Genomic DNA, 23,494 nt, shown 5'->3' with positions numbered 1-23,494 from the left:
TATTCAGGTAATATCATCACAGCAAACAAAAATCATACCTCCACCTCTCCACTATATCTTGACCACTTGACAGTTTCTCAGACTAGAAGAGCAACTGTCCTCTGACTGGAGATTGAAAAAAAAACAGGGGATAAATAAACTTTTAGAATGTAAGCTGGCCTTTTGAAAAATGGACTGTCCTTTTTCCATTGTGCTTTGAATATTTATCTGAAACCTTTGAATTCTGAAGGACATGTTTTACCCACATCCCTGTTTTCCCCCTTTTCTGAAGTGTCTATGTATTACATGTATTTTAAAAGACCTTTCATTCACCCAAAGTTAATATAGTTTGAATAAAATAACACTGGGATCTTGGAATTTCATTTTATATAATTTTCATTATATAAAAATGTCATATAAATATCTAAGACTTCAAATTTAAGAGGCACAAGAGGTAATGATGGTCTTCAAAAATGAAAAGGAAATGGCCACATCTTTATTTTTAGACAGGCCATTAAAATAATATGCATTCTCCTAAAATCACAATATGTTCTTCAGGAGAAATTGGTCTTCTAAATAGCAAGACTTTTAAACTAGATTGCCTTCCTTATTTTACTCAGTGCAATATTAGTAAAAGGTTACTAACTAAAATGTCTGAGGCTTGGAGTGATTTATCTCTACCCAAAAGTTAGGTAAGAATGATCTCTGCATTCCAGATGTTTACATTTTAGGAACTAATTGGACCAGATACTGGTGGTCAACCCATGGACATGACTGAAAATGGTCCAGAGAAGAAGGAAATAAAGGAAACAAAAGCCACAAGAATAGTTTTTGGAAAGAGAATATTCATTCCTGTAAAACTGAATCTATGGTTTCTCAGCTTCTCAAAACAAGTATAACTAACTATACGGAGTCCAAAGGCAGAAAGATTCAGTGAATTTCTTTCAATATTTCAAGGAAAGGACTTTTTAGCAGAAAATGTAAGTTTTTAGAATGTACAGTAATAGCACAAACTTTTCACCAATGGGATTGTCTGGGCAAATGAAAGAAAGTAAAATGCAGAAATTATAAAGTGAACTTGTAGAGCTTCTCCTCCAACAACAGCAAAAACCAAGCAGGGCTGATTTATAGCAGGATATTTACAAAACAAAAGTGTTAAAACTCACAGGTAAATATTTGAATCCAATGTAATAATGAAGGTTGCAGTGCAGGCACCACAGAGAATGTCCAGTTAAAAGATGTTTCTTGAATTAACTTAAAGAAATTAAGATTTTGCAATACCTGAAGCCACAAAAAGTTTGTAGAGATAGGGCAAATCTCACTGGCTGAAGTAGAAGCAACTCCAAATCTATGCTTGGACCAAAGATAAGACTGAAAGTAGGGCTGGAGGAGCCTCACAGGACCAGAGTGATGGTTAGTCACTTTGAGAAGAGCACAAAGGACAAGTCCACAACCAGGTAAAACTGTAGCTTTGCCTGCCTGGCAGCAGGTACCAGGCCATTGCTGGTGCCACATTGCTACCATTGTGGCAGCAACTCCTTCAAACTGTAGGCAAAGACAAGGTGTAGCATGATGACTGTTGGTACTGTGCACAGTGACCATCAAGCTCTGTGGAGCAGCATCTCTGTTGCCAATAGCACCACAGTACTAATCTCTCTTGTGCTTTCCTAGGTTGAAGAGTCATATTAGCTGGTCTGAAGCATGTGATAGGACAGCCAGGCAAAGCTCTTCAGTTGGCACCCACCTTGGTGACCAGGTAGCCAGTTGCATTGTGCATGGTGCCACATCAGAGGGCATGAATTCTTGCTGCAGCTCCTGGCACAGTGTTTCCTGTGCATTCTGTTGTGGTGGTCTATCATCATAAGGAGGCTGCTCCGCACTTACTGACATGTTGGGTGATGCTGCACACTGTACCGGGTTGCTGGTCAGGAAGCAATAGGCACATAGGGCCCCACATCTGGGTAAGAAGTACTGAAGTGTATGACGGAGGTTTGAGCAGGTGTTCCTATTATCCTGGGCCATATAAGAGGCCTGCTGGAGAACAAGAGCATTTTTGTTGATGGGGGTGATACCCAAGGTGATGCTTGCCCTGGAGGAGGACAGCTTGTCCTTGGTGGCTTTGGTGGTAACACTGCCCTTCATGTTCTGCTCCCAGTTTAGAATTCCATCTGCCTGTAGCTTAGAAAGAATTCATAGTAATTTTTACAGGTGAACTGTTTGACTATGTGTTTATTACTTCCTGTAATAAGGAGATCTTTCATCTCTCCATTGTTTTGGCTTGGACAACTGTAGTTGTTGCCTTTGTTTTTTAAGATTTTATTTATGAGAGAGAGAGAGAGAGGCAGAAGGAGAAGCAGGCTTCATGCAGGGAGCCCGATGTGGGACCTGATCCCTGGACTCCAGGATCACTCCCTGAGCTGAAGGCAGAAACTCAACCGCTGAGCCAGCCAGGCATCCCTAGTTGTTGCCTTTAATAGTACTAAACACTCAGCTGAAAGTCCTCTGCACAGAATTATAGTTCTCGACCTCTGTTTCAATCAGGATTCTGAAATGGGCCCTTAAACTGCCTCTAATCTTCTCTTCTATTCCATGATGCAAATCTCATGCTCCAAAATCAAAGATGATACTGTTGTTATTGGATGACAGATGTATGCTGCATGCCCTGTGACATTGTGTAGTAAGTGTAGGGGAACTCTACCTTAAGGGTGTCATTTAGGTCAGTGGGGGAACAACCTGAAGAATGCAGAGGATGTATTGGAGAGCAGGTTTTCCTGCAGGCAGATTCTGCTGTACTCCTTGTGGCTCAGTATGGGAGGACGGCATTAGCATCCAACTCTTGTACGTTGTCATGAGCTGTTTCTACCCCTCCCCAACACTAAGTGGTGGCAACTCTGCTCCTCTGGTCCATTCCTGCCCTAGTTATCTCTTTTACTTGTGGGGACTAGGGAGAAAGCTACTGAAATTAATGTGATAAATTTATAGAGAATTACTTGCAGGATCCAAACATGCTGAGGTTTTAGAGTGAACTATGCTACTATTAAGATGTTTTCCACAATTTTTAAAACAAAATGTCTATTAAAAGCTATAAATTATTTATATTCAGAGTGAATACATGTATATGAAAGGCATTTATGGAATTTCCCCTGAGGGTTCCAGTTTCAGGGGCCTAAAGACTTCCTTTAGCATATCTGCTAGATCTAGGCTGTCATTCTCTTCCCTTCTGGCCTCACTGGTGGTAAAGAGGCTTCCTAGCACTTACTTGCAGTTCTCCTCACTGAGACACACTTCTCTGCCTAGATTCTCTACTTTTAAACCAGTGGATTCTCTTCTGCAATGTTGCAGCCCATCTGATGTGTAGTTCACTAGGCTGAATAAAGACATGAGTAAAGGAAACTGCTTTCTGCCCATGGTCGGCCTTCCCTTCAGAGGACTTCTTATCTCTTCTTGGTGCTGCTTCTCAGATTCTAATACACCTTGCCATGGTTGCTCCCAAATAACAAAGGTGCGCTGGAGAGAAAAGGCAACATCTCACTGTGGGTCATTAAACATCCTGACATTTCTGACCCAGATATTTGGAAAAGATAGTGGGAGAGAAGATGTTTGGAATCCACTCCAGAGTTATTTCACAAAAGTCAGCAGGGATCACTGGGTCCAAATACCAATGGATTGCTTTGTTTCACTCTAGCCATGGATTGGCAGACAGTGGCACCCAGAGATCTGGTACAGTATCAACTGAATGTTATTTCTCAAATTCAGGAGACTGTATTTGCTTTATTTCCAAGACTTATTTTAGACAAAGGCTGCAAGTTGTTATTTCTTTTTGACAAAATATTTTAAAATGGCCTTTTCACATTATTAAAATAGAATGCTTTTATTAAAACTCATCAACTTAAAATAATTCACACAGAATTTTCCCTCTTGATATTTCTTTTTGAGGATAATACACTACTGAAGCCTCTTTTCCTTAAAAAAAATTTTCTGGTCAAGAAATTATCCATTGTAAAAATAATTTTTCATTACAAAATGACATTCTCACTGTAAATTCTACAATAAAATTTTTTATTGTACAAAAGTAGAAAATACTGATAAAAAATTTAAACTACCAGTAATTATAAAATCATTCTATCATATTTGATGACTATTCATACTTTGTAAGTACATATACACTTTTTTCTTTTTTATTGTGGTAATATACACATAAAATAAAACTTAAGATCTTAACCATCTTTTAAAACAATTGTTAAGTACACAGTTCAGTGGTATTAAAATACATTCATAATGTTGTGCAATCAGTACTACTATCCATCTCCAGAACCCTTTTAATCTTGTAAAACTGAAACCCATACCCATTACCTAATAACTATTCATTCTCCCCTCTCTCCAGCCCCTGGCAAACACTATTTTCTATGATTTTTGGCTACTCTAAATACCTCATACAAGTAGAATCAAGCAGCATTTATCTTTTTATGACTGGCTTATTTCCATAGCATAATATCCTCAAAGTTCATCTGTGTTGTAGCATATGTCAGAATTTCCTTCTTTTTTAAGGTTGAACAATATTCCATTGTATGTACAGACTACATTTTGCTTCATTCATCTGTTGATAGACACTTGGGTTGCTTCTAAGTTTTAGTTACTATGAATAACGTTGCTATGAGCATGGGTGTACAAATGTCTCTGAGATTCTGCTTTCAATTCTTTTGGATATATACAAAGAAGTGGAATTGCTGGATCATACAATAATTCTATTTTTAGTTTTTTGAGGAAATTCCACATTGTTTTCCACACTGGCTGTACCAATTTACATTCCCACCAACAATGCACAAAGGTTTCAAATATTTCACATCCCTGTCAAAATTTTTATATTTCCTGAGTTATTTTTTTTAGTAGTCATCCTAACGGTATAAGGTGGTATCTCAATTGTTTTGATTTGTGTTTCCCTAACAATTAGTGATGTTGACCCATCTTTTTTTTTTAAAGATTTTTATTTATTCATGAGAGACACAGCGAGAGAGAGAGAGAGGCAGAGACACAGGCTGAGGGAGAAACAGGCTCTCTGCAAGGAGCCCGATGCAGGACTCCATCCCAGATCCTTGGGATCACACCCTGGGTCGAAGGCAGACGCTCAGCCGCTGAGCCCCCCAGGCATCCCTGTTGAGCATTTTTTTATGTGCTTATTGTCCCCTTGTATGTTTTGGAATTATACATATACTATTATAACCCCCCAAATAATCAGCTTTTTCAAGGATACTACTGGTAGCTTTTATAGACTGGTATTTGTGTCCCCTCAAATCCATATATTGAAACCTAATCTCCAGTGTGATCATATTTGGAGGCTTTGGAGAGGTGATTAGGCCATGAGGGTGCAGTCTTCATGAATGGTATTAGTGCCTTGTAAAAGAGGCTGAAAAGAACTCCCTCACCTCTTCCACCATGTGAGGTTATAGTAAAAAGTCTGCTGTTTATGAACCCAGAAGCTTGCCCTTACCAGACACTAAATCTGCTGGCACCTTTATGTCTGACTTCAGTCCCCAGATCTGAGAAATAAATTTGTATTGTTTACAAGCCACTGTTTATGGTATTTTGTTACAGTAATTCAAATGGACTAAGTTATTTATGCCCTTTGCTCTCTTCTAACATTTCCTTTTTTTAAGTTTAGAAGCCCATCTTCTGAAATGGGAAGCTAAACCTCTTTAATAGGTTCTGACAGATCTAAACCAATAATGGTAGTCTCATTCCTCTTGTCAGTGTTTAGTTAAGAATATAGACTTAATAAGATTCCTCAACCATGGTATTAATTTTGAGCCAGATAGCTCTTTGTTGTGGGAAAGAAGGCTGTTATGTGTATTGTAGGGTATTTAGCAGCATTTCTAGTCTCCACTCTAGATACCAGTAGACCCAACCCCCATAGTTGTGACAATCAAAAGTGTCTCCAGACATTACCAAACATCACCTCCTTCCCACCACACTGAAAATGGTATGGCTCAGGGGATAGTAAGTATTAGCAGGTGTTATAGGGTATACTAATAGTCCTAGTGACTATTATTGAGCCAGGGATAGGTACATGATCTAAGTTTGTCCAATCAGATTGAAACATGAACTTTGGTTGGGAGGAGCCACTCTGAACTTACCATGGACAAGGAAGGAAGTTCTCTGGTTACTACTGGCAGATTTCTTGTGACCACAGACTCGAGAAGTTTACAAGACGAGGGCAAAGCTGAAAGAATAACAGAAAAAGTATAAATAAATGATCATTCTCCAAAATTAGGAAGAGAAAAACAATTTGTGCCAAGTCATGATTCTATTATACCTAGAGGGAGCCATATTTTCAAGAATGGCATTGTCCAAGCTACATGTGGCCACTGAGCATTTGAAATATGGCTAGTCCAAATTGGGATGTGCAGTGTGAAATATGCACCAAGTTATGAAGATTTAGTACAAAATAAGAATGTAAAATATATCATTAATAATTACTGCACTGATTACATGTGGAAATGATAGTTTGAATTAAGTTAAATAAAATTATTGAAATTAACTTCACTTGTTTCTTGGTTACTAGGTAATTTAATTCACATTGGTGGCTTTCATCTGTAGCTTACATTATATTTCTATTGGACAGAGTTGCTCTAGACTATCTGGTTTTTATGATAACAGATTTTCTAATTGTTTAAATCAGCGTAAATTGGGTTGTTTTTTTTTCTATAGAAAATATCCTACTTTAGGTACCTAGGTGGCTCAGTCTGTGTCTGCCGTCATCTCAGGTCATGATCTCAGGGTCTTGGATTGAGCCCCTATTCGGGTTCCCTGTTCAATGGGGAGTCGGCTTCTCCCTCCAACCATCTTCCAGCTCATGCTCTCTCTCTCTCTCTCTCTCTCTCAAATAAATAAATAAAATAATTAAAAACGAAAAGAGCATATCCCACTTGATACAGGAGACTGCTACATTTTAGCTAACCTGCTTTTAAGATTTCATCTTATTATTTTAAGTTTTATTAAGTAATCCCTGTGTATACCTAATGTGGGGCTCAAACTCATGACCCTGAGATCAAGAGTTGGATGCTCGTTCAAGTGAACCAGCCAGGAACTCCTTTAAGATTTTATTTTTAAGTAATCTCCCCACTCAATGTGAGACTCAAACTTACAACTACAAGATCAAGAGTTACGTGCTTTACAGACTTAGCCAGCCAGGCACCCCTGATAACTTGTTTATTGCTATTTATATAATGATAAACCAGTGGATAAGTGTACTTTTTGGGGGTATCTGCAATTTGCTCACCCGTATAATTTTTGATACCCAAAATATAAGCAAGGCTTCTTCCATCACTGATAATTTTTAATCTCCACAACATAAGGAGTGTGAAAGTTTATTAAAAGTTTATTAAAGAGAATTTTCAAACATCCAGCATTAGCCTCATTGTGATACTCCTTTATTATAGAAAGGAACTCTTTGGAGGACTTGTTACCACAATGGTGAATTTTTTGCTCTCCCCAAATCTTTGGTTTGCTAGTATCTTAGATATATCATGGAACAACCACAGGAATGTAATTCCTTCATCAGTTTAGAGTGTTTCTGTATCCCTAATGGATTTGATTTTTAAAAAACCTGGATTAATCAATAAACATTAGGGTAGTGGGTGAAATGGGAGAGCCCTTAGTCTTATTTTTTTTTTAAGATTTTATGTATTTATTCATGAGAGACACAGAGGCAGAGACTCAGGCAGAGGAGAAGCAGGCTCCATGCAGGGAGCCCAATGCGGGACTCGATCTGGGGACTCTGGGATCACGCCCTGAGCCAAAGGCAGACGCTAAACCACTAAGCCGCCCAGATGCCCCCAGCCCTTCATTTTAGAATTGATGTAATTTTTCCTAAAAAAAACAGCATTTACAAAATGTGTTAAACTCAAAAGCATAAAATATGTTCAGGATTGAAGGAGGCAGATACTTTAGGGAAAATTTCAGTTAATCCTTTTAATTATCTCTGACAATATTCCATTTAAAGCTTTATTAACTAAAATATATCATAATTTTGACAGATCAGAATAACATAGAATTTATCTTATTTTCTGTGACAAGGATATTTGAGCATCAAAAAAGCCAGGCAATTAAAATGCAAACAATACTTGGATTATTTTTATGTATAGGCATATCCTTACATTTTATATGGTTAAATAAAGTGCTATGCAGAAGCCAGCAGATATCCTCCTATATGTATAAGATAAATAAAACCAGGTATAATTAAGGGACAGACACACTGAAAGTTCACCTTCAAAAAGAGGAAATAGATGATTCTGGGAAATTACAGTTTGAAATCAGCTAATATTCTGCAACACATTATAGAACAAAGAGAACGAATGTAGTTATCTGGAAGAATGTAATTTCTCCTTCAAACTTAATTTAAAAAAATCCAAACTGGTGCCAGGCCATTTTAATTTCCTCACATGACACCCAATACCACAGACTACCTAAACCAAAACAGACACATTCACACGCACTTTTAGGAAACCTCTCCACTCACAATTGGCACTGCCCTTGGCTAGAGAGAAAATATATATAAAGTAGCTCTGTCTCATTTTAGAATGTATTGTCTCTCACAAATTATTTATTATGGGAAACAGACTATATGTCATTTCTAAATGAATCAACTTTCATTCAATTAGCAAATATTTTTTTGTGTTTCCCATGTTTTGGTAATAGGTCCTGGGACACCATGAACAGGGATATCAAAAACTCCCTGATTATCACAGAGCTTCCAATCTGGTGCAAGAGAAACAGTCAAGTACCTAAACAAAACGAATTCTGAAAGTGTTAATCACATTTTAAATGAGTTTGCTTAAATTTAGATGAAGTTGTTCATATTTTAGAAGACAGAAACAAAATTTTAATGACCTTGATGCTTAACCAAACTGATCCTATTAAAAAATAAATGGAAATGAATAGGAGCAAATGTAAACTGTTACATATTTAGGCCTAAACACTACAAAACATGCAAATGAGTACCTCACTACCCGTAGAAGTGACAAGCAGAAAACAGTTTCAAAAGAGTAGATGTGGAATGAAAAAAAAATTCCTAACTTAAAAAGTACAGGCAAATGCGTGACAGGGAGTAATACTTCAATTTTATTCTACTTCAATCAGACCGTTTGTCAGATAATTATGTTCTAAACGAATATATGCCTCCAGAAGAACACTCGCTTCTTTGTTTACATTTAGATCTACGTCAAACATATTAAAAAGAGGAATAACTCATGTACCCTTGTGGTTTTTCAAAAAAGAAAGAGTCCCTAAGGCATGGGTCCCCTCCAGGCATTTTCCATAATTAACAAAACATATACTTAGAATGATATAGTGGTCAGCATGTCCTTCTCACTCCACTGATTTGAGTAGTTTAAAATGCACTGTTATATATATAACAATTATAGTTAACTATAATTCTTGTATCTGCTCCAGAATGGATATACCGTGGGGAGCATCCGAGATGTTCCAAAAGGCAAAGACGATTTCTGCACGGACGCCCTGTTTCCGGAAATCACTCAGAAGCCTAGGAGATAACCGGACCACGGCGACCAATAAATGTTCTGGCTTAGCGGAGCGGGAAAGGTGAACGCGAGGGCCAATGTCTTCGCTGCAATGTTTGTCTGTAAATATTTTCAAACCAACAGCTCTTTATGAAACATTTATCGTTTTCTCGCGTAAAGTCAAATCATCGCGAGAGGACAAGTCCCCGGATAACGTAATTGCGCCTGCGCGCGCTGGGGCAGCCCGGACTTCCGCTTTAATCGTGCTGTCACTCATAGCCGCCCCACGGTGTGACGTAGTGCTTTCTTCTCCGCTAGGTCTGCAGCTCCGGACTGAGATCCCCCGAGCTGCGGAGCTGCCGAGTCTGGCGCTGCGGATCTCGGCGAGATTTCGCACTGCCCGCCGTCGGCATTTCGTTGATAATCGGTAGCGGATCACTTTCCTAAGACCTGGGAAGAACAAAGGAATAAAGAAGGAGACCCTCGGCTCCTGGCCGTCTTGCTCGGAGTGGCTGCCTCTTCCGCTCGCTCCTATCCGGAGAAGCTGGGTTTATAATCGTCACTGGATTGTAAGTACCCAAGGCGAAGAAAGCTCACTGCGTTCTGCTTTTTGAATACCTTTGTTCCGGGAGAGAGTGTAAAATGGGAGTGTCTGCTGGGCCTTACTTTTTGTGTCGAAAATCATTTCGCAGTAGCCGCCATTTGCTTTCCTGCTAGGTAGCTCGGTCTGCATTGTCCGGCAGCGGCATCTAGAGGTTGGAACTTGAATTGCAGCTAATAGTTTTAAATGGACTTAATTGATTAGTGTCCCTAACGACTGGTATTTCAATCACAGCAGATTTATAAAGACTTGGGCCTTAATTCACAGTAGACGCTTAGCTCCTATTCTGCTTAAAACTTTTGTAATTAAGGATTTCAGTTCATAACAAACTGGCCTCCACCTGTTGTCAGTAGCTGGAACTTAAAGTGCAACAAGTGGTGGTTGAGAAGTGAGTCTCAAAGAAGGAAAGATGAGTAAGAGCAAAGATGATGCTCCTCACGAACTGGAGAGCCAGTTTATTTTACGGCTACCTCCGGAATATGCCTCTACTGTGAGACGGGCAGTACAGTCTGGTCATGTCAATCTGAAGGACAGACTGACAATTGAGTTACACCCTGATGGACGTCACGGAATCGTCAGAGTGGACCGGGTTCCATTGGCCTCCAAATTGGTAGATCTGCCATGTGTTATGGAAAGCCTGAAAACCATTGATAAAAAAACTTTTTACAAGACAGCTGATATATGTCAGATGCTTGTCTCCACAGTTGATGGTGATCTCTATCCTCCTGTGGAGGAACCAGTTGCTACTACTGATCCCAAAGCAAGCAAGAAAAAGGATAAGGACAAAGAGAAGAAGTTTATATGGAACCATGGAATTACTCTGCCTCTAAAAAATGTCAGAAAGAGAAGGTTTCGGAAGACAGCAAAGAAGAAGTATATTGAATCTCCAGATGTGGAGAAGGAAGTGAAGCGGTTGCTAAGTACAGATGCTGAAGCTGTGAGTACTCGTTGGGAGATAATTGCTGAAGATGAAACAAAAGAAACAGAAAATCAAGGCCTTGATATATCTTCTCCAGGAATGTCTGGTCACAGGCAGGGCCATGACTCATTAGAACATGATGAGCTTCGGGAGATATTCAATGACCTCAGTAGCAGCAGTGAAGATGAAGATGAGACGCAGCATCAAGATGAAGAAGATATAAACATCATTGACACTGAGGAAGATCTGGAAAGACAGCTACAGGAGAAGCTGAATGAATCAGATGAACAGCACCAAGAAAATGAGGGGACCAACCAACTGGTTATGGGAATTCAGAAACAGATTGATAATATGAAAGGCAAACTACAAGAGACCCAGGATAGGGCAAAACGACAGGAGGATCTCATTATGAAAGTCGAAAACCTGGCTCTCAAGAATAGATTTCAGGCCGTGCTGGATGAACTCAAACAAAAGGAAGACAGAGAAAGGGAGCAGCTCAGCTCTTTGCAGGAAGAGCTAGAATCACTCCTGGAGAAGTGAAAAGAGCTCTCGTATTTAATTTCATTCCTAAGACTGCTTTCATTCCTTAGCATTGAAAGAAGAATCTTGGCTTCATCACACCTGGACTAGATATAACTGCAGTAGTTCTCATTTTCTTCACTTATCTACTGAATTTGTCTTACAAATATGTGAATTGCTATCTTGTTTGTCAGAACCACTTTGCTCTGTATCCTGTAGAAAGTAAGAATGTATAGACAGATAAGTGATTGTAGGAAAATTGTAGGCTCAGTGGAATGAACAGTGTAACCTTAGTAATTAAAACTTTACTGAAGGATTTTGCTGCTGTTTCTCCATTTGCCAGAGTGGCTGTTCCTTCTCTGTGATGCCATCAGAAATCAGTAAGCAGAGTCTAGTGTGCAGGCAGTGATGTTGGTTTGCATGTTTTCCCATGAAGTAGTAGCTATTTTCCCAGGTATTCAAAGCGTTCTTATGTATGTAGGGTTATAAACCATTTCAAAAAGTTGTTTTAACAATAAATAAAAGCAACTAATTTTCACCTCATGATGTGTCTTGCTCTTTAAGGGGTAGTGGGTATCAGGTCCTCTGGTGAGGTGGTCTCTTGGTGGGGTTTAATGACTGATTTGATCCTGTTTTGTAGGGAAAGAAGTTATGTTGAGTTTTAAGAAAACACAGTAGGGTCAAAAAGATTGGGAAATCTGTCTTTGCTTTATGTTAACTTTCCAACCCACCTGTTACATATGTAGGTTAAGAAAATACTACGTACAGAACCTTCCTAAACTATCCTAACTTTTGTACATGAAGGTCTATTTTTGTCTTTTTTTTTTTTTTTAAAGCACTACACTCATCTTGTTAAAATAGTAGAAACAAAGCAAAGGCTCTTACGTACTGTTCACGTAATCAACCCATTGTTTTGGATTGATTGCATTTCTAAATATTTTCAACTTCCATTCCTGCAATTATTTAATAGTATGTACAGAACTCAGGTGATATGTCCATGTTCGTCAAAATTGTTCAAAAGGAAGTCATCACTATAGTGGGATATTTCAAAGTTTCTTTAAAATTTTTCATATATTCTTAAGATTCTAATGTAATGCCTTGGCACGAGCTATTTGTGAAAACTGAAAAATTTGACAAAATGCAGAGTTGCATTTTGCAGTTCACTTCTGACGGGAGGAGTCAAAGTTAGCTTGAAAATTGGCCTCATGAAGCAAACATTTAAAGCCTGATTTAGTTGTATTTGATAAGAAACAGCAATGGTGAAATGTTAATTGTCCAGACGTCTCAAGTCTAAAATCATACATGCTAATGTTTGGAGATCTCACAGGACTAATTTTTCTCTCAGATTATCTCCTCATTTCTCTTTTACCAAAATGTTGTCATACTTTTCAGATTTCAGTACAGAATATAGAGGCTTAAGGTTTCTCCCAGTATCCAAACTTTGGATTATTTCTTGATTTTTGCAAACAAGAAGAAGCAAGTTTTCTTAGTATTTTAGGATGGTAGGTAATAAATTCTGTTTTAGTACCTTTAGTATCTTGCTACACTTAACAGCATCGATACTGAAAAGCTCCCACTATATTTACCTTTTACAGTGAGTTATTTATCAAAATAATTTATTCTTGTGAAGGTGTCAACACCAGTGAAGGCTGAGTTCATCTATATAGGAATGAGAGATGCTGCATACAGTAACAAAATTGTCTAGTGATTGTGGGACTACTCTTTCAGTTACTAGCACTATGCTGATTCTCAAATCCTTGTTTCTCAGCCTGATCCCATCAATGTTTAGATTTAGTATATTCACCTGTGTATTGGAAATCCTTGTAAGTATCCCTCAGGCAACTCAACTCTTGTTCAAAATGGAACTCATTTCCTCCTTTAAAAACCTGCTCTACCTCCTTGTATTATGACTTAAGTGAAAATATATGGCCCTACTACACATTCCAGTTAATGAAGCTAGAAGCATAAGCCATAACTTTGACCACTCACCCATGGACTACTGAGTCTACTTCCTAAAAAGCACTTTAAATCACTACTTCATCCCCTGACACTGCCCTAGTTCAAGTCATTATTATCTCTTGCCTAGCAATTGGCAGTAGCTCTCTAACTGGTTGTGAGTATGTGTACAAACTTTTTTTTTCTTATCCAATTTAGTTTTTTGACTTGGTCACCAAAGTGATCTCCCTAGGATATATATGATCATGTCATTCCCCTTCTTAAAACCCTTTAATGTTACACCACTGCTTTCAGGATTAAGTTTATAAATATATATATTTTAAAGATTTTACTTATTTATTTGATGGCATAAGCACAGGGGAGTGGCAGGGATAAGGAGAAGCAGGCTTCCTTCAGAGCAGGGAGCCTGATGCAGGGCTCAATCTCAGAACCCTGGGATCATGACAGCCAAAAGCAGACACTTAACTGACTGAGCCACCCAGGTACCCCAAAACTAAGTTTATATTTTTAAAAAGACAGATTGTGAGTGCATAAATTACCTTTTCACCCTCATCTCACCACATCCTCTCACTTATTTTACGTCACTATCTAAAAGACATATTTGGTCAAACCCTACTTAACCTTCAGTTCTCAAACTAAATATTACTAACTTTAGCAAGGCTGTCTTGATCTCCATCTAGAGCAACTCAGTTACGGCTTTGCCTCTACTCAGTGTTTCCCTGTCATTCCACAAATACTTATTGTGCCACACAGTACCAACACTGGATATGAAGTACTGAACTAAACATTTAGTGTCTATTAAAATCTCATGTACTCTAAAATAGTCTTAAGCATTTGTCATACCAAAGTGTAAACTACCTATGGCTCATCCTAGTAGGCTTACTAGGCTGTAAGTTCACTGAGAGTAGGCAGTTTGGCTTGTTAGTTACTGTAAACTTACTAAAGAAAAAGAGATTAAGATTGCAAGGTCAAAAGATGCAGTGCCTGGATTTGTATGCTAGCTCAGTGACCTATTAGTTGTGTGCTCTTGGGCCAGTAACTTAATCTGTTTTTTCTTAGTATTCTCATCATTAAATAACATTGTGATAATACTATGTATATCTAGTTGATACAAATAAAGGACTTAGAACAATGCCTGAAATACAGCAAATTAACAGTAAAAGCAATCTATTATTGCCTATTTACTAGTGTCTGAACATAACAGGGATTAAATAATTATTTGAATTAAAAATGGTCAAGAAGAGGGATCCCTGGGTGGCGCAGCGGTTTGGTGCCTGCCTTTGGCCCAGGGCGCGATCCTGGAGATCTGGGATCGAATCCCACGTCAGGCTCCCAGTGCATGGAGCCTGCTTCTCCCTCTGCCTGTGTCTCTGCCTCTCTCTCTCTCACTGTGTGCCTATCATGAATAAATAAAAATAAAAAAATAAAAAAATTAAAAAAAATGATCAAGAAGAAAAGTATTAAAAAATCCATTTTAAGTGGCTGATTTCAAATGAAAAAATCTAATTACAACAGAAGACAGTTTACTTCTGCAGCATATCTGTTTATATCTGTAGCATAAACTGACTCAGCTAACTACTATAATTTTGTCTTTTACTTGATTTTTTTAATAACGTGGCTTTGTATTTAGAAATCCGGAAGAGTAATTAATCTCTTTGGCAAACTTCAAAAGAGAAAAACTTAAGAAGATAGAGATCCATTTCCCTTTTAAAGTTAAGTCCTGGGATCCCTGGGTGGCGCAGCGGTTTGGCGCCTGCCTTTGGCTCAGGGCGCGATCCTGGAGACCCAGGATCGAATCCCACGTCGGGCTCCCGGTGCATGGAGCCTGCTTCTCCCTCTGCCTATGTCTCTGCGCCTCTCTCTCTCTCTGTGTAACTATCATAAATAAATAAAAAATTAAAAAAAAATAAATAAAGTTAAGTCCTGTGTTATCAAAAGGATGCACTTTTCTCACAGTTCCCTTGGCTAATGAGTATGGTATATAGTCAGGGTACAGTTCTCAATATTAAACACTGCAGATATATTTTTTAAATATTTTATTTATTTGAGAGAGAGAGAGAAAGAGACCATGAACGGGGAGGGGCAGAAGGACAAGCAGACATCCCACTGGGTAGGGAGCTAGACCTGGGGCTCAATCCTAGGACCCTGGGATCATGACCTGAGCCAAATGCAGACCCTTAACAGACTGAGCCACCCAAGTGGCTCCAGTGCAGGATAGTACAAAAGACAAAAGGTAAAGTCCCTTTCACACCAACTTTGTAAACTTAACATTTTGAGATACATGATTCCAGGCCTTTATTTGGTGTACAATTAGTTATGTATATTTATGTAGTTTTATAAAGAAAAAGTATATATGATTTTTTTGTAGACACTACTATAAAATTTATGACTCAAATATATAAGTATCCTTATCAGTATATGTAGATTTACTGCTTCTGTTATGATACAGGTTTTTAAAAAACATTTTATCCACTCCCTTATTGCTGGTCATTCAGGTTATTCATTTAAAAAAGGTTTTTTTAAAAGATTTTATTTATTTACTTATTCATGAGAGACACAGAGAGAGAGAGGCAGAGACACAGGCAGAGGGAGAAGCAGGCTTCATGCAGGGAGCCCAGCTCGGGACTTGATCCTGGGACTCTGGGATCATGCCCTGAGCCGAAGGCAGACGCTCAACCTCTGCCACCCACACATCTCTAATTTTTTCATTATATCAAATGCTGGAATAAACATATCAATATCCAATTTTCATTGTATCTACAGACTAGGTAAATGAGATCTTTATATTCAGTTCCCAGTGTCATAAAGCCTGACGTTTTTAATTTGGAGATCAAACTCTGGTTCTTATCTTTTATTACTCAGTAAGAATTCTATGTGAAAATATAGACTGGGAAGACTACTCACTACACAGCAGCCATACTGGACTTTTATCTGTACTTCAAATGCCAATTTCTCTTTCACCACAAGAGCTTTATTTAGCATGTACAGTTCCCTTTTCCTGGAACAGTCTCAGATACTCTCATGTTTGGCTTTTTGTCATTCAGGCCTTAGCTCACACTCCACTTTCTCTGGTAATTCTATCTAGCTATTCAATCTAATAACTGCTAGGGAGCGTGTGATTTGGGCATTTATCTGGTCAAGAGTAATGGTCTTCAAAGAGAAGCTGGAAATTCTTTGCCATTATTATCTGATGCGTATGCTTGGGAAGACTGCTTAAATTTAAAACAGAAGCATCATCATTTTGGTTAGAATAAAAAAATGGTTGCAGTTGCTTACCTATTATGTGGGCAGTGATATAATATATGCTGGAATTTGTTCTCTCCAAATCCAGCAGTTTAGTTTAATTCATGGCACTTGGGACGCCTAGGTGGCTCAGCAGTTAAAGTGTTTGCCTTTGGCTCAGGGTGTGATCCTGGAGACCCAGGATCGAGTCCCATGTCGGGCTCCCTGCATGGAGCCTGCTTCTCCCTCTGCCTGTGTCTCTGCCTCTCTCTCTGTGTCTCTCATGAATAAATAAATAAATAAAATCTTAAAAAAATAATTCATGGCACTTGATCTCTGTCTCTACTAGTTATGCAACTATACCTGGCAATTCAATGAAGGTATAGACCATTTCCCTATTAATGCCCTTGTGATCCCTGGCTTGGATCACTAATTTGGCTTCTTGAAAACGTATATATGAACTTAATGCAAAAGCAGTTGATTTATTGCAGTTTACTGTATATCTTGTGTTTGTATAAACTCAGTACGTGTTTTTTAAAATAATGAACAATGAACCAGATCTAATTAATTGACAATCAGTGGTCATTGAAATCTTGAAAGCACTTATAGATAACTTGATAGGGTCTCCACAATAAATATTAAAATACGCTCTTTCCCCCCTTCTTCCTTGGGGGTAATATCAAAACAACAAAAAATCCCTCAGGGAATTTGGCTGTTGAAGCCAGGAGAGCATGCAACCCTTGATCTTGGGCTTGTAAGGTCTAGCCCCAGTTAGAGGTAGAGTTTACTTAAAAAAAAGAATTTAAAAATATTTTTCTAGTGTAAAAAGGCAGAGTGTTCTCACATGAAGAATTTTATTTTATTTTATTTTTTCACATGAAGAATTTTAAAATCTTTCTCCAGTGTAAAAAAAGCGGAGTGTTCTCACATAGTTTCTCTGTCAAAAAGTTTACCAAGATAACAAAAAAGCCTCAAGGTCAAAAGAGTAAGTGATGAGACAGTGAATGGCCTTTTCAGAAGGCCAAAGCAGAGGAAGGACAGATAAATTAATTCAAAGATCAAAGAAAGTTACATGCTAAATGTCTGAAAGGCAGTAGTATACAAAGAGAGACAAAGCCACTTGATATAGAACCTGTGGGAAGCTCAGTGTTTGCAGGCAGAAGTTTCCAAGGAAGGGAGAAAGGTATGCAGCTGGACATATGGGATTTATTAAAGTATATTCATTGTTGTGGGATGTCCAGGATCCCTAGCCCTCCCTTGGATGACTCTTCCTTCCCCAGCCCACAGATGGAAAGTATACTTTTTAGGTAAATTGAACCAAAGAAGGCTCAAACTCAGAAAAAAACAGGCACAGATAAGGAAGTGTATGGCATCAAAAAAATTATCTGAGAATCTATATATACTGTGGTAATGTCACCCCTTTTTTCCCATTCTTGCTCTCATTAAATCAATATCCAAGGCATACATATCACACAGACACACAACACAGAGTTAAGATCTGAAGATTATTCTCTGAAAAAACCATGTGGTCCAGCGAAAAGAAATCAAGTACTGACATTTGGGCATTCTCCAAAGAAAAGGCCAGATCACTCTCTAATACAAGGAAGTCTACCTGTTGGCAAGCTATTCACACATCATCTGCTTTACAGTGCCTCACTTTTATCTATTCATTGACACCCGAAGATAATCTGACAAGGAAAGTTTTCCGAAGAGGGAATTGTTTTAGCCTACTTCCTGCCCCCTCTCCATTTCATTTTTACCACTGAAGTAAAATACTGACTGTTAGAGTTTGTTTTTTTTTTCAATGATTGGTGGAGAAAATTAAAGACAGCAGAGCCAGGCGGTAGATCTGAGAGTGCTTTAATAGGGAGCGCTCCCGGGTGAGGTTCCATGACTCGGAGAGGAGGCCTGAGTCAGGGAAGTCGCGCCCAGGAGGGGAAGGGGTGTGTGTGTGTGTGTGTGTTTTTTTTTATGCCTGTGCAAATTAAGGGGGAAAAAATGGGGTGGTTAGGGACATGTGGTTTTATGTGATAAGGTGAGACAGGGTGCATGTTCTTGTTTTTTGCTGATTCAGGTGTTCTTTTAGGGGGGTCTCGGTAGGTCGCGAGTTGTGACTTGATGAGTTTTAGGAACTTATCCGAGGTGACATCTGGGGAAAGGGTGACCCCACCTATTAGTCTTAGGTCATCCATTTTGGAGAGGCCCTACCTCCGTCTGTCCAACACCGACTGGGCCTTAGGAGTGTAAACCTCAAGAGAATTCATTCTAACGCTGAGGATGATGAGCACCTATCTGGGAGGGAAAAGTGTGTCCTGACAGCGGTATCCTCAAGCTAAAGTCCAAAAGCCCATCTTGCCTTGGAAGCTTGGCCTGTTGTCATTTATTTATATCCTGATCTTTTCTCTCTCTCTCTCTCTCTCTCTCTTTTTATATCCTGATCTTCTGCTGCCGCTGGAGGCTCTGGCTCTTCAGGGATTTAAAGCCAGTAGAGAGCCCTGGAGCCACACAGCTCCTTTGTATCCACTTTCTTCCCAGTGTATCAATACCCGTTTCCCAAGTCAGTTGTAAAGCGCCGCGTCCTATCTCTAGAAATGATGAGGACTCAGAGCCACCAGTTCTCAGGACTCCAGCCGCAGATCTTTGGCGTTGTTCCCACGAAAGTAACCATTCCCCACCCAGCTCCGCGGGCAGGGCGGAGCGGATCCGCCCGCCTCTGACTTCTCCTCCCCCCGCCCCTCCCCGGGAGAGGGAAGAGCAAGACCCAGAGAGGCGCGGCCAATCCTGTCCTGGCGACGTTAAGGGTTTTCTGATCAAAAGTAGTCCTCAATTGTAATGTAACCTGCCCCCCAACCCCGGTAGTTTGTCTTCCCTAATTTAAACCTTTGTATCTGTAGATTTGACCCTTTGACTTCAGGCGGGGGGTCTAGCCGGAAAGGGAAGCTTTTCTCCCCCCCCCCCCCCCCCCCCGCTGGTTAACAGCCGCGTCTAGTCTCTGGCCGTCACTGCAAGAATTTATCGGATAGGTTTCCATCGCTGTATCATAAACTCATTAAAAGTGTGTACTTACGCGGCGCCCGAGCGCTCAGTCGGTTAAGCCATGGACCCTTGAGTTCAAGTCCCGGGTCGGGCTCCTGGGTGGAACCTACGTAAGGAAGGGGCGGGGGAGGCGTGGCGTTAGCCTGCGTCCCAGGCGGGCGGGCGAGGGCCCCGGGCGGCGGCGGCGGCGGCGGCAGCGGCGGCGGTTGCCGGGCCTGAGAACGGCGGGCCGCGGGGCGCACCGCGCGGGAGGGCCTGGCGCGAGCCCGCCGGCCGGGGCGGGGCGGGGCGGGGGGTTATTTCAGTGCGCGGGGAGGGTGGCCCGAGGCCTCGCCTGGGGTTAAGCGGCTTCTCCGGCCGAGCAGGGAGAGCAGAGCCGAGAGTGCGCGGCTGGGCGTGAGCCACCCGCCCTGAGCGCCAGGGTGGCCTCCCACAGAGGCCCGCGCCATGAAGTCCAACCCTGCCGTCCAAGCCGCCATCGACCTCACCGCGGGTGCCGTTGGGGGCACGGCGTGTGTCCTGACCGGGCAGCCTTTCGACACAGTGAAAGTGAAGATGCAGACGTTCCCCGGCCTGTACAAGGGCCTCGTGGACTGCTGCCTGAAAACGTACTCCCAAGTGGGCTTTCGGGGCTTCTACAAGGGAACCGGCCCCGCGCTGATGGCCTACGTCGCCGAGAACTCTGTCCTCTTCATGTGCTATGGCTTCTGCCAACAGCTCGTGAGGAAGGTGGTGGGATTGGACGAGCAGGAGAAGCTGACCGATCTGCAGGCGGCAGCTGCGGGTTCCTTCGCCTCCGCGTTTGCCGCGCTGGCCCTGTGTCCCACTGAGCTTGTGAAGTGCCGGCTACAGACTATGTACGAAATGGAGATGTCAGGGAAAATAGCAAAAAGCCAAAATACAATCTGGTCCGTCGTGAAAAGTATCCTTAGAAAGGAAGGCCCCTTGGGCTTCTACCACGGACTTTCGAGCACTCTACTTCAGGAAGTACCAGGCTATTTCTTCTTCTTCTGTGGCTATGAACTGAGTCGGTCATTTTTTGCCTCCGGGAGATCAAAAGATGAACTAGGCCCTGTCCCTTTGATGTTAAGTGGTGGAATTGCTGGAATTTGTCTTTGGCTTGTCATATACCCAGTGGATTGTATCAAATCCAGAATTCAGGTTCTTTCCATATCTGGAAAAAAGGCTGGGTTTCTGGGAACGCTTCTAAGTGTGGTGAAAAATGAAGGAACAGCAGCTTTATATTCTGGGCTGACAGCTACTATGATTCGAGCGTTCCCTGCCAATGGGTCACTATTTTTGGCTTATGAATATAGTAGGAGAATGATGATGAACCAGTTTGAAGCATACTGAAGTGTCTTGGTGAACTGGATCCAAGTAAATGCCTAGAGGACTAAGTTTATCTCTCGTTTCATGGAGTACCGGACCAGTGTGGAATTATTTTTTATTTCATGGGAATTTTTTGTCTTCCTTTCTTCTACTCTAAACTTTACAGAAGAACTTCTATATTGCATCATATGATTTATGCCCATAATTGTCTTAAAATAGAAAGATGGTTGCTTTTGTGTTTGGTAGGATATACATAGTGAGCAGGTGGCCTATAACCCTGATCTGAAATGGTCAATATAGTTATATCACAGCTTTTGTATAAACCTGTACATGTAAAGCAATTTAGTTGGTTATCTGTTGTGAGTAAAACTGTTTGATTTCATGTTTAATCTCCTATCACCAGAAAGAGTTAACCATGTTTCATGAAGATGGTCATAAATGATGACTTAACCTATTTAAGATGTAGGTCTCTTTAAACCTCTGCCTAATATGTTCATTATACTAGGCAATTAAAGTTTTTAAAGAGCTTTTGTGTGGTGCTTGAAACCCCAAATACGCATCCAGATTTTTAAAAGAACAATATACCCACATGCTGGTGTAGCTTCTACATTCTTGAGTTAAAATTTCAGAATAAGCATCCTGCATTTTCTCAAGATGCTCTACACTGCATTTTCTCAAGATGCTCTACATAAGTATATGTAAATGCAGGATTATATATTATATATAAAATGAATATATAAAATATTTTTTTATTTTTTAAATATTTTATTCATTCATGACAAAGAGAGAGAGAGAGGCAGAGACACAGGCAGAGGGAGAAGCAGGCTCCATGCAGGGAGCTGGACGTGGAACCAGATCCCGGGTCTCCAGGATCAGGCCCCCTGGCTGAAGGCAGACACTAAACTGCTGGGCCATCAGGGCTGCCCTTTATTTTATTTTACATATATATTTAGATATATCTATGATATCTCTATTTAGATATATGTTAGATATATATCTGTGCTATATCTATGTTTATATATATATTTAGATATGTATATTCAGAAAGCATCTTGTTTTGGGTTTTATTTAAACTTTAGTTAACGTATGGTATATTATTAATTTCAGGATAGAATTTAGTGATTTTTTTTTTCAGTTCAAGATGCTCTATCCTTAAAATAGTGAAATTCATTTTCAAATATGACCCCATATTCTGCATTATTAGTTAGGCGTGGCTTATAGCATCAGGGCTTGGGAGTGGCACAGCCTTCATCTGTACCAACTTACCTTCTTCTTCCATCCCAAAGAGCTTCCTCCTCTGCTGGGCTTTAGATTGAGAGATTGATTATTGGGATGGGGCTGTTGATGCATTTTGGGTTATTCATTGTCCTCTCTGCCACCACTAGTCAGAAACCTTTCCAGGGGAACACAGAGTGCTAAAGCCAAAGGAACCTTTGCTCATTGTTTAGTGGTAGGTGACAGTATTCATAGATGTAGTGCTTTCCTCTCAGGTAGAACTAGACAGAACTTAGTACTTGCACTCACTCCACAGTGAATAAAGCTAGAGCTGACCCATCCTGAAATTTATCTCAAGGTATATAACTCTTTGTCATTCTTTTACAATGTTTGAACCTTCTAAATTTGGTATTGACAATCAGGGAATTTTACCGATGACTGTATATGAGGTGTGACTTTATAAGGCAATTAAACATAAGCAATTGTACTAAACCATATCATCTGTATGTGTATAAGCATTGAAAAAAAAACAGAAAACAAAAACAAAAAAAAAAAACAGAGTTGATCTGATCCTCACAGAATTGGAGATAGACAAATACCTGTTCTTTGGTCATATGGTATACAGAGGGTCATTCTGGTTACAACTAAAGTAAGCCTCATTATTCTTTGCTACTCCAAGACCTGCAGCATTTCTCACAATAAAAAAGTGTTCTTAAGAAGCCTGTGACACTGAAATAAGCAGGCTAACAGTACACACTATATGTGTCTATCACCGTTGGGAATCTTCTGTGGAATCTCCAGTTTCCTTTGGCTTTTTGCTATCCATAAAGTCTCTGTGGTAACTCTAGCCACAGTGCCAGAAACAAGAGGGTCAGAGAGATGAGACGTTAACACATGATGATTGTGGCAGACATCTGGGGGAAAGGAGGCTCAGTGCTGTGCTTCATGTGCTCAAGAGCAATGTCTGGTCTTCCATTTGCTTTTTATTTAAAAATAATTATTTTTCAGGGCATCTGGGAGGGCAGTCAGTTAAGTATCTGCCTTCCACTCAGGTTGTGATCCCAGGGTCCTGGGATCGAGCCCTATGTCAGGCCCCCTGTTCACTGGGGAGTCTGCTTCTCCCTCTCCCTCTGCTGTTCCCCCTGCTTGTGCTTGCTTTCTCTCAAATGAATAAATAAAATCTTTAAAAATAAATAAAAGAAA

The 23,494-nt window shown here is 40.2% G+C and overlaps 3 protein-coding genes across 4 annotated transcripts in view; 2 read left to right on the top strand and 1 right to left on the bottom strand.

Annotated features, from left to right (window-relative positions):
- The window catches only part of LOC144313998 (protocadherin gamma-C5), a 183,459-nt gene extending 163,548 nt beyond the window's left edge, over positions 1-19,911 (bottom strand). Inside the window, exons 1-2 of one of the 2 annotated variants that reach the window (XM_077897595.1) lie at positions 19,779-19,911; positions 6,111-6,196 (exon numbers count right to left, since the gene is read on the bottom strand). In XM_077897595.1, coding sequence (XP_077753721.1) covers positions 6,111-6,113 — 3 coding nt within the window. In that variant the 5' untranslated portion in view covers positions 6,114-6,196; positions 19,779-19,911. Of the gene's footprint in view, positions 1-6,110; positions 6,197-9,437; positions 9,647-19,778 lie in introns of those variants that run through there. The other variant, XM_077897594.1, reaches the window with a different exon arrangement.
- Positions 9,759-12,076, top strand: TAF7 (TATA-box binding protein associated factor 7). The gene has a single exon (XM_077897605.1). It carries the CDS (start codon positions 10,505-10,507, stop codon positions 11,552-11,554), a length of 1,050 nt encoding a protein of 349 aa, XP_077753731.1. The 5' UTR covers positions 9,759-10,504; the 3' UTR covers positions 11,555-12,076.
- Positions 19,912-20,048: 137 nt separating the features above from the next.
- On the top strand, positions 20,049-22,783 carry LOC144313997 (mitochondrial ornithine transporter 1-like). Its single transcript, XM_077897570.1, has one exon. The coding sequence runs from the start codon at positions 20,195-20,197 to the stop codon at positions 21,098-21,100; it is 906 nt and encodes a 301-aa protein (XP_077753696.1). The 5' UTR covers positions 20,049-20,194; the 3' UTR covers positions 21,101-22,783.
- The last annotated feature ends 711 nt before the right edge of the window (positions 22,784-23,494 follow it).

Source organism: Canis aureus, chromosome 5, assembly GCF_053574225.1.
Source record: "Canis aureus isolate CA01 chromosome 5, VMU_Caureus_v.1.0, whole genome shotgun sequence".
Taxonomy (NCBI): Eukaryota; Metazoa; Chordata; class Mammalia; order Carnivora; family Canidae; genus Canis; species Canis aureus.
The sequence above is the reverse complement of the archived record's forward strand: the minus strand, read 5'-3'. Positions and strand labels throughout refer to the sequence as shown.

Coding starts and splice junctions, on each gene's coding strand:
- LOC144313997 (XM_077897570.1), top strand. CDS start 20,195: ATGAAGTCCAACCCTGCCGTCCAAGCCGCCATCGACCTCACCGCGGGT.
- TAF7 (XM_077897605.1), top strand. CDS start 10,505: ATGAGTAAGAGCAAAGATGATGCTCCTCACGAACTGGAGAGCCAGTTT.